The sequence below is a fragment of the Cebus imitator genome, unplaced genomic scaffold (assembly GCF_001604975.1).
Source record: "Cebus imitator isolate Cc_AM_T3 unplaced genomic scaffold, Cebus_imitator-1.0 Scaffold101, whole genome shotgun sequence".
Classification (NCBI taxonomy): domain Eukaryota; kingdom Metazoa; phylum Chordata; class Mammalia; order Primates; family Cebidae; genus Cebus; species Cebus imitator.
In genome coordinates this window covers 2093013-2104705 of record NW_016107416.1, presented here as the reverse complement: position 1 = coordinate 2104705, position 11693 = coordinate 2093013, and the positions used below count along the sequence as shown (strand labels likewise).

Here is an 11693-nt window from a genome sequence, read left to right as displayed (position 1 = left end):
AAAAAAAAAAAAAAAAAAAAAAAAAAAAAAAGGAAAGGCATTAACAGGACAAATAATAATCAGTAAGGCAAGTACTCTTGAAGAACTAAAATATAATGGCCAAAAGGTAAAAATCAATAAAAGGGACACAAGATAAAAATAAATCTGATAGGCCAGGTGCGGTAGCTCACACCTGTAATCCCCCAACTCTGGGAGGCCGAAGCAGGCAGATCACCCAAGGTCAGGAGTTTGAGACCAGCCTGGCCAATATGGTGAAACCCCGTCTCTACTAAAAATACAAAAACTTAGCTGGGCGTGGTAGCAATCGCCTGTAGTCCCAGATACTCGGGAGACTGAGGCAGGAGAATTGCTTGAACCCAGGAGGCAGAGGTTGTGGTGAGCCGAGATCGTGCCACCACACGCCAGCCTAGGCAACAGAGTAAAACTCCGTCTGAAAATAAAATAAATCTGATAAAAATAAAAACAGGCCAGGCATCATGGCTCATGCTTGCAATCCCAGTACTTTGGGAGCCCAAGGCAAAAGCATCACCTCAGGCCAGGAGTTCAAGACCAGCCTGGGCAATACAGTGAGACACAGTTTCAATTTTTTGAAAGAAAATGTATTTTGAAATTTTAAAACATAATAAAAAAGAAAAACAAACAGATAAAGAAATGGAATCTAGGACAGAAATTGTTAAATGACAAGTGTACTCCACAATGTACCACATCTAGGTAACACGGGTTCCAAAAAGAGAAAACAAAGATAACAGAAAGGAGAAATAATAAAAGAAAAATTCCCAGAAAGAGTCTCCAGATTGAAAAAGCCCACAGAATAACCAGCACAGTGAACAGAAAACAAACAACGAAACACCTCACAACAAAGCTATCCTCATTTTAGAATGGCAGTAACACTTCCAGAGAGGACACACCCATCACCAACAAAGGACTAAGAATCAGAACGGCATCTAAATTCTCCACAGCAATTCCAGAAGCTAGAAGATGAAGTGCTTTCAATATTCAGTAGAAAAATTATTTCCAACCTACAATTCTAATTCTATACCCAGTCAAACAGGTATAAGGACATCACTGTAGATTTTCAAGGTCTGAGGATAACATATACCTCCCATGCATCCTCTCGCAAAAAATTATTGGAAAATATGCTCCAGCAAACAAGATCCAGAAATTAGGGTATCCAAAACAGGAGAGAAGTGAAGAGAATTCCCAGGGAAGTTTCCGGTTCTAATAGCTGTGCCGCAGATGTAGAGATCAATGAGCCAATTTGGAATAGGAGGATGAAGGACTCCAAAAGGGATATCTCCAAGTGGGGGGGAAAAAAAAAAAAAAAACCTCATAGGTTTTTAGCTATTTACAGGAAAGTTTTCATTATCAAAACTTTCTTAAGGATAAATTTGTGATAGGCACATAGAAAATAAAGCAATCAAAATAAAAAACAATTTTAACCTCTAGGACCATAAAGTTATTTTTTAAAAAAGGAAATATAACTGTAGTATACCACTAGATTCCACTGTAACCAATATTTACACAGTCATAACATTAATACTGATTTAACCCAAACGTGCTATACCTACAATGGAAGGATTGGATAGAATGGTGATTAGAGAGTTAAGTGTACATTTTCCATTGTAGCAAGTCACTACATAATACATAAAACTGAAAAAGAAAATTACTGAAGCAGTAGCATAAGCATATTATTTAGAAATATGTAGGCCAGGCACGGTGGCTCAAGCCTGTAATCCCAGCACTTTGGGAGGCCAAGGCAGGTGGATCACCTGAGGCCTGGAGTTCAAGACCAGCCTGGCCAACACGGCAAAACCCCATCTCTACTAAAAACACAAAAATTAGCTGGGTATGGTAGTGCACACCAGTAATCCCAGCTACTCAGGAGGCTGCAGCAGGAGAATTGCCTGAACCTGGGAGGCGGAGGTTGTGGTGAGCCGAGATCCTGATACTGCACCCCAGCCTGGGTGACAGAGCGAGCCTCTTTTAAAAAAAAAAAAAAAGAAAGAAAGAAAAGAAAAAGAAAATGCGTCGGTAAACAGCCAAAGAAACCGCTGAGAGTTGAAAGTGGTTGTTTCTAGGGGCCAGGAAGAGGGAGTGGAAAAGGATGCGACAAAGGAAAATTTTATTTGATAAGTTTAGTACTATTTGACATTCTAAATTATGCACATGTAGTTTAGAAAAATAAATTTTAACTTTAAAATATAGTATTAAGAAAAGCATGCTATTTTTGTCTTCAAGTAGTTTGGAAATTGAAGTAGCTGACTTTCAACTTCCTTCCCTTCTACTGCTGAGTTATCTATCATCTTAACCCACTCCCAGTTTACCTCCTTCCTTCCTCAAAGAATATTTGTTTTTGAGATTTCCAGACTCTACCATGTACTAGATCCCATGCCTCTCACATTTTCTATAACCTTGCACCATCTACATTTACCGTCTTCTCTTGAATTTGCAATCTTTCATTCTATAAATCATTTCCCTAAAACCTATAAACAAGCTGAAGTTTTCCACATCCTATTAATAATTGAAACTTTAGCACACCCTTCACCCAGTTTTGTCACTTTCCTTCTGTCCACTGACATTAAAGTACTTTATATTCTTACCTCTACTTCCTCATCCTCCACTTTGATTTGTGCCCCCAACATGCTTCTCAAAGTACTTCCTCTCACAGATCGTTGACTAACCTACATGCCAGATTCAAAGGCCTATTCTCCAGGCTCAGCCTACTTGTTCTCTTCACAGCATTTAAAAATCTTTGCCATCTCCTCCTTGAAATACAATCTTTCTTTTAGGCTTTCTCTCGACACTATTCTACCATTTCTCCTCCTACCACATTCAATCACAGGCTTCTTTACTGGCTTTTCTTTCTTTTTTTGTTTTGTTTTGTTTTGTTTTGAGAGTTTTGCTCTTGTTCCCAAGGCTGGAGTGCAATGGTGCAATCTCGGCTCACCGCAACCTCCACCTCCCAGGTTCAAGCGATTCTCCTGCCTCAGCCTCCTGAGTAGCTGGGATTACTGGTGTGCACTACCATACCCGGGTAATTTTTGTGTTTTTAGTAGTGATGGGGTTTCTCCATGTTGGTCAGGCCTGGTCTCGAACTCCTGACCTCCAGTGATCCGCCCACCTCGACCTCCCAAAGTGCTGGGATTACAGGCATGAGGCACTGTGCTCAGCCCCACTGGCTTTTCTTTCTACCCTTAAAAATGCTTGTTTTCTCCCAGAGTTCTATCTTCAGCATTTTCCTTATCATTTTATCCACCCTAGTGATTAGTCATTTTGAGTGTTGCCTGTAAGTAAATGCCTACCATGATGTACAGGTTAAATGAATGTTTACTGAACTGCAATTAATGAGTCCTAATTTCTACCCCCAAGTTCAAACCGTATCCCTGAGTTTTAAAGCTGTTATTTGCCAAAATCTAAAAAATTATCTTAAGTTTCTGAGTGCACAAACCAACTATACCCACAACTGAGTTCATTTTCTTTTCTCAAATCTGTTGTCCTCACTGTTATCAATTAGAACCACCATCCAAATTATCACCCTCAATGCCCCCTTTCTCAATCTCTACATCCAACAGTTCGCCAAATCAGTCTTTTCAATCTCTTTTACTCTTGCCATTCCCACTGTCATTGCACCTAAATTCAAGTTAACAATGCCTTTGTGATAACACTCAAGTCACACTCTACTCATCATATTTTTATATATAATATATTCTATTTATTCTAAGAACATAAACACTAGTAATAATAACTTTGAATGCCTAAAGCCTTGGATGAGAAGGAAGATAATGATATCAAAATATCTAATATTGAGATTCCTATATCCCACACAGAGATTACAAGGATCTTACACCTTGTAACAATCCTCTATGGTAAGTACCATTGGTATCCCCTTTTCCACAAGTAAAGTGAACTTGCCTAAAGGTAAACTACTAGCAAGTAAATGGTAATGCCAGGATCTGAACCCTGACAGTCTGGCTCCAGAGCACATACTATTAACCATGGAATACTTTCTAATTCATACATTCTATTCAAAGCCATTCTAAAAACTTACGTATCTTTCTTTTTCTACTGTTCCTGCTCTCACCATCCCAACACCCTATTACCCTACATTTCAAGCCACAAAAAACTGAGTATGATAGGCATATTTTCACACCTCTAAGATCCAACTGCAAAGTTCTGTTCCTCCCTTTCTAATCCAATTCAAAATTCATATCCTTTAAGGGAACTTTTATACCCATCCCTTGTAGAATTATTCACCCTCTAAGGCCAGAGAACTCATCACATTACATGCTTATGTATCTGTCTTACATGGCTAGTTTGTGAGACTCTGGAATTCCTTGTGTCTTTTACATCTTTGCATTACACTGTTAACGCAGAGTAGTTCAATCAAAGCTTACAGAATCTAAATTAATTAAACGTAAATTCTACTAGCCAAGACATAAAACTAATAGAAGTTTCTACTTTGTCTCATCTTCAATTGCAAAATATAGACATCACAAACCAAAAAAATTCCCTTTAGCCAGGCATGGTGGCTCGTGCCTATAATGCCAGCACTTTGGGAGGCTGAGGCAGGCAGATAGCTTGAGCTCAGGAGTTGGAGACCACCTTGCACAACATGGTGAAACCCAGTCTCTACCCAAAATACAGAAAATTAGCCAGCCATGGTGGCATGTACCTGTAGTCCCAGCTATTCGGGAGGCTAAGGTGGGAGAATCATCTGACCCTGGGAGGCAGAAGTTGCAGTGAGCCGAAATGGTGCCACTGCACTCTAGCCTGGGTGACAGAGACCTCGTCTCCAAAAATAAAACAAAACAAAAAATTCCCTTGAATGTGTGATGTTAGCAGCAATCCTCCAAATGTCAGAGAAACACTAAATTCTTAAAGCTGTGTTTCATAAGGTACTAAAAAGTAGACATCAAAGATGACGACACAAATACTGTATGAGGTTCTGGTACCTTGATTCTTGATTGTGCCTATTAGAGTTATCTCTTGTCGGGGCTCTGTGGCTCACACCTGTAATACCAGCACTTTGGGAGGCTAAGGAGGGTGGATCAACTGAGGTAGGGAGTTCGAGACCAACCTGGCCAACATGGCAAAACCCCATCTCTACTAAAAATACAAAATTAACAAGAAAATAAAATAAAAAAGAAGTTATCTCTTTCTGCTGCCCTTGGCACTCCCCCACTACAATAAACAACCAAATTTATACACAACTTAATACATCCAAAGGAAAAGGGAAACTAGCAAGAACACAACTTGCTACATATATATAAAATACATATATAAATGTAGCAAGTAATATTTATATACTTATATATTTATATATGAATATATCAAGAAACATTTATATATAATATAAAAATGTATAAAATATATTATGTATAAAATATATAACATATATTATACATATAATTTAAATATTCTCTCTGTCTCACACGCACATAAACACACACGAGCGATCTCAGCTCACTGCAACCTCCCCCTCTCAGGTTCAAGCGATTCTCCTGCCTCAGCCACCCAAGTAGCTGTGATTACAGGCAAGTGACACCACGCCCAACTAATTTTTGTATTTTTTGTAGAAATGGGATTTCATCGTGTTGGCCAGGCTGGTCTTGAACTCCTCACCTGAGGTAATCTACCCACCTCGGTCTCCCAAAACGCTGGGATCACAGGCGTGAGCCACCGCACCCAGCCACTACCTACATATTACTATCAGTCAGCCATACTACAAAAATAACTTACACTGTACTTCCCTTTTCTCTAATGAGTTTTCAAACTATTTTCCTTGTGGACTTCTGGCCGTTCTTTTTCAGTTTAGAGTACAGCAAAATCATGGGTGTGGAACAGGCTTTCAAAGCCTAGAGCATGGCCTGGGAATCTGCATTTTAACATGCACCCTGGGGTGTTTTCCAACACCAACCACCAATTCTCCAATTCTCTGGACGCCAAATGGTCAACAATTCAATTCAGTTCTGACACTAACTACCCAGAATCAGCACAGACCCCCGCCCCCCCCCCCAGGTTAAGGGCTCAGCCCCACCCTTCTACCTGCACTTCAGATGCCAATCACCAAGTCCCAAGCCACCTGTACTTCTGACCAACTGGCTATAAATTGAGGGTTCCCATGAACCCTCCTAAGGTTTCATAATTATCCAGAATGGCTCACAGAACTCAGGGAAATATTTCACTTAGGTTTACCAGTTTTATTATAAAGGATACAACCCAGGACAGCTAAAATGAAAGAGATGCACAGGGCAAGGCATGGGGAAGAGAGAAGTCTCCAGCTTCCCCTCCAAGCATGCTACCCTCTGAGCACCTTTTGTTCACCAACCCTCCAAATATCACTGTTCAAAGGTTTTTATAAAGCCCAATCTCAGCCGGGCATGGTGGCTCTCACCTGCAATCCCAGCACTCTGGGAGGCCAAGGTGGGCGAATCACCTGAGGTCAGGAGTTCAAGACCAGCATGGCCAACATGGTGAAACCCCATCTCTATTAAAAATACAAAAATTAGCCGGGCATGGTAGTGCATGCCTGTAATCCTAGCTACTTGGGAGGCTGAGGCAGGAGAACTGCTTGAACCCAGGAGGCGGAGATTGCAGTGAGCTGGGATCATACCACTGCACTCCAGCCTGGGCAACAAAGTGAGACTCTAACTAAGACCTCATTAGAGCAGACAGTAGACATAGCTGTGACTGAAATGGGCTCAAAATGAGTAAGAGAAGACACTCCTATCATTCAGGAAATCACAAGGGTTTTAGGATCTCTGTGCAAGGAACTAGAGACAAATATCAATTTTTTTTTTTTTTTTTTTTTTTGAGACAGAGTCTTGCTCTGTCACCCAGGCTTGACTGACAGGGTTTTACCATGTTGTCCAGCCTGGTCTTGAACTCCTGACTTTAGGTGATCTCAGCCTCCCAAAGTGCTTACACGCATGAGCCACCTTGCCCGGCCAAATTTTTTTTTTAATAACCCACACACCCTAAGTGATTCTGATACAGATGAACCACAGAGCACACTTTGAGAAACACTATTTTGGATGTTCACAGGCAACATTATTACCAATTTGCAATTTCATACGACCATGAAAACTGAACCTACACTGGCAATTTATGTTACATCCACTAAAACTAGAAGCAAAACTAATATGATACACAACAGCTAACTTTTATACTGAGCTACTGTGCTATTTCTCAGTTTTCCTTATTTAATCCCTACTGTCATATAAAGTAGATATTACCATCCATTTCACAGATAAGACAGATAACTTTCCCTATCACATGGTTTCTAGTTGGTGGAACACAGGTATTAAATCCAAACTGCTTACCCAAAGTATATCCTCCTAACCTCTATGTTATACTATCTCACCATTTATAATCTATTTGACATTTTAATAAATAAAACAAAGTTGGGTAAAAGCAGGGAAGGCACAAAAACTTCCTGGTTAACACTGTTGCCCAGATACCTTTTCTAAACATACCTCGGCTCCTAATGACAAACAGCTTTGCTATGGAGATGACAGTCACTGAAGGTGGGAAGTTTAAAATATCTGTCAGGGAAGGGTGCTTCAATTATTTTATAGTAGTCAAGAGTAGGAAATTCTACATCAGCCATGAGCCAAACAGCTCTAACTCCAGAAGAATAAAGCAGCTGGGTAGGGATCTTGACACCTTCAACTTAGGGACTCTGAGATACTAGATCCCTAACAAAGGTTAGGGCATTCAGTTCAGCTGATAAGACACCTGAAAGCCAACAGCCTGATCTAGATGGAACCTGAAATTTGAGTCCTATGAAGTTTATAGAACTACGTGGGGTAGGCTCTTCCCCTTTGCAGTAGGGATTTTTACACTTCATCAAGGCTGCAAACTGGTGGTAGCCTCCCGTTAATCAAAAAGGGGGTGAGAGGCCGGGCGTGGTGGCTCAAGCCTGTAATCCCAGCACTTTGGGAAGCCAAGACAGGTGGGTCACCTGAGGTTAGGAGTTCAAGACCAGCCTGGCCAACATGGCGAAACCCCATCTCCAATAAAAATACAAAGTTAGCTGGGCATGGTGGTGGGTGCCTGCAATCCTAGCTACTTGGGAGGCTGAGGGAGGAAAATCGCTTGAACCCGTAAGGCGGAGGTTGCAGTGAGCTGAGATGGCACCATTGCACTCTAGCCTGGGCTACAAGTGCAAAACTCTGTTTCAAAAAAAAAAAGAAAGAAAGAAAGAAAAAAGGGGGTCTGGAGTTTACAAAGACTCACCTTCCAGATCTAGTCATATAAAAACAGCAAATGATTTAATTGTAGTTTGTGTGTTATGAACACTTGAAATCTGAAAACACTTTCTTCTCCTCTGCATGGATATTTAGAAGAGTGAAACAATTCCTAAGAAAGAAACTGAGACATTCACAGTAGGGTATGACTTAACAACAGATAATATTTATCACATCTAAGTGAAAGTTCGGCACTAGAAAAATAAGAGTTTTTATTTTTCTGGATTTTTTTTTTTTTTTTTTTGGTGGGGGAGCTAATGAGGATAATTTTACAGCAAATACTCTATAGGATAATCTGGCGAGGGGGTCTTTCAAAACATGAAGAGTGGGCACAGGAGTAGCCTCAAATCCCAGGAAATAGAGCCCTCCTAGAGATCAGAGGGAAAGAGTACCTTCTGCCACAAGCTGCTAATACTTAAATCAACCCAGTTCTCAGCGTGTTTCTCCGAGTATCAAACAGTTGTTAAGAGAGGCAGATTCTGTTACCAGGCTGCGGGTTGCACCTCCTTCTGTCACCTCTAGTGCTCACTTATAAGCAGCTCTCTTTCCCCTCCACCTGATGCACTATGGTGGCTCCAGAAGGCTGAAGGACTGAAGCAGCTTTGTTCATTAGATGTCTAAGTACATCTTAACTAAGTACATGTAATTTTGGCCTGCTATACATTTCCCAGGTTCTATCTTACACGTCGTGATGTCACTTTCTTGATATAATATAAAAACATCATCTTTGGAGTACAATTGACCAGAGTTCAAATAAATACTAACTCTGCCACTTGTTAACCTCTCTAAAAGCTACAGTGAGGGTTAAATGAGATTTTGCATAAAAACCACCTGCCATATAGTAGTTGTTCAGTAGGTGACAGAGGTTATGAAGCCGGGAGAGGAAGTCTAGTACTTTTATCACAGTTTTAGAAGAGCATTCTGCATTCTCAAAAGGTTTAAAGCTGCTCTGGTTCAGGCGCAGTGGCTCACACCTGTAATCCCAGCGTTTTAGGAAGCCAAGGCGAGAGGATCACCTGAGGTCAGGAGTTCCAGATCAGCCTGGCCAACACAGTGAAACCCCGTCTCTACTAAACATACAAAAATTATTTTTTTTTAACTGGCCATGGTGGCAGTCACCTGTAATCCCAGCTACTCGGGAGGCTGAGGCTGGAGAAGCATTTGAACCCGGGAGGCAGAGGTTGCAATGAGTATAACTGCACTCCAGCCTGGTGACAAAGGCTCCATCTCCAAAAAAAAAAAAGAAGATACTATTCATCATTTTCCAGGGCAATTCTCTCCAAAATAGTGTTATCTAAAACCTTTCATAAAATAAATAGTAAGAAAGAGTCATCCTACTCTTTCCATTTCGGAAACTATTTCATGTGAATTCGTTTCCTCAAATTCCCAATCATTCTGCCTGGAAGGTTCTAACAGAAGTTCCCCAGACAGGGGAAGACAAAGATATATGTTGACAAAAATGAATATATAACTAAAAACCACTCCTTTCGTTTCTCAAGGCAACAAGATGATAAATTTTATCCCTTTCCATTTCCTCCAATCTGAATTTCTCTTTTGAGTTATTATTTATGAATGACTCCATGGGCACCCATTCAGGACTTTTCCCGAGAAAGCTTCCAGGTAAACAGAAAAACAACGAATGTTAGCTCCCTAAAACAATAACAAGATGGAGACAAACACTGGATTCTGTTTTTTTACGTTCAAAACACAGAATCAGTACATAAAATCAGAAATACACCCAGAGCCTCAGACAAAACCCATAAACCTTCCTAAGGAATCTTGCTTAATTCTGACTTCTTGCTACCCATTTATCAAGTCTTGGAAATGCTCAAACACGAGTGTCTCAGCCTCTGTTCAGTGATTCAAATCTGCCACTGCTAATGCATTCAGTACCCCACATCTGAGACTGTTTTGTGAACACAAATATTTAGAAGCAGCAGACATGGGCTACGTCAACATTAACCTTGTCCCTAAAACAAAATGACAAACCACTCCCACCTAGCCTCACCCGCAAGGGAGGGTGAGCAGTAACGACCGGAAAGCCAGGACGCCAGGTTTATCATTAACACTCATCAGCCCAAGCCCAAGGTTTAGCTGCTGCACCTCCACCGCCAGGGAGCCGCGCGGGGCGGACACAGGGATGAATGAGGCGGGCAAACGGGGCACAAGGCAGGCCCGGGAAAGGCGGGTCCACACTGCCCGGTCCCCACCGCCCGGCACCGCCCCCAGCCCCGCCCCCAGCCACCCGGGCTCCGCGGCAGCGCTGCAGTCCCCGCGCGATGGCAGCGCGCGCCCGGGACCCCTTCCCGCCGCCGCCTCCCCCTCGCTGCGCGACCCCCAGTACTTACCTGCTTTGCAAACCGGGGCGCTGGGGCTCCTCTTCTCCGGCGAGCTTCGGCTCTGCTCCGGAGACCTCCTCCGATGTCGGACACGGGCTGGGGGTGGGGCCGCGCTCACCTCGCTGGTCCACAGGTGTGTGGGCGACGAGCTGGGCGACGACACGGTACCAAGCAACGGCGGCGGCGGCGGCGGCCGTGGGGGGCTCCCGCGAGCCCCGGGCGCAGCGCCGCGCGTGGGGCTGGTGCCTCGCGTGGACGTCGCGGACGCGCCCGTCTGCGTGGCCACCGTGGGGCTGGTGCGCGCGGCCGCGTTCCCGCCGCCGCGCGTGGGGCTGGTGCTGCGCGAGGCTGTGCGCGGGCCGCCGCCGCTGCCGCCGCCGCCGCCTGCGGGGCCTGAGGCGCCACCACAGCAACCACCGTTGTTGTTGCCGCCGCCGCCGCCGCCGCCGCTGCTCCGCGTGGGGCTGCCATGTTGCTGCTGCTGCTGCTTCAGCTGGAACGGAACCGTCGCCCTCATGGGCTGCAAGCGGCTCCCGGGTCCCCCGGCCGTGGCGACCGCACCGCCCCCAAGGGAGCCGGCCGGCGTGGGGGACCCATTGCGCCTCACCCGCTGGGACATGGTCCCCCCCTCCCCGGTGACTGGGCGAGACGGGGGGTTTTGTTGTTGTTGGGCTGCAGGGGTAGGATTCTCGAGGCCGCAGGGCAAGCCCCCGCGACTGAGTGACGAAGCCGGACTCCGAGGTGTAGGGGGCGACTGGGCCGGGGCCGGGACCTGCAGCAACGAGGTGTTGCAGCCGCCGCCGCCGCCGCTCATCAACAATAGTGTCTCCTCGGCTGCCCCCGCCCCCCGCGAGCGCCCATTGGCGTAGCGTCAGCCGCGCTCGAGCCGCTCCACCACTCCCATTGGCTGCGAGCAGCTCGGGTCCCGGGCCCCGGAGGCCTTGAGAGCCTGGGTGTGCGCGTAGACCGTCTCCTCTTTAAAGAGAAAGAGACCCGCCCCCCACGGGGAGGGAGCAGAGGAAACGGGCCGTGTGTGTATGTGTAGTGTGCGCGCGTGTGTGTGTACACGTGAGTGCCCGTGTACGCGCTCGCCTAGCCACGCGCG

General features: G+C 44.5%; 1 protein-coding gene across 1 annotated transcript in view; it reads right to left on the bottom strand.

The window, feature by feature from the left end:
* Positions 1–11466, bottom strand: part of FAM117B (family with sequence similarity 117 member B) — a 131501-nt gene extending 120035 nt beyond the window's left edge. The window contains exon 1 of the mRNA XM_017536818.2: positions 10598–11466. Within this exon, the coding sequence (XP_017392307.1) occupies positions 10598–11402 (805 nt within the window). The 5' untranslated portion in view covers positions 11403–11466. The remainder of the gene's footprint in view (positions 1–10597) is intronic.
* Positions 11467–11693: the final 227 nt, after the last annotated feature.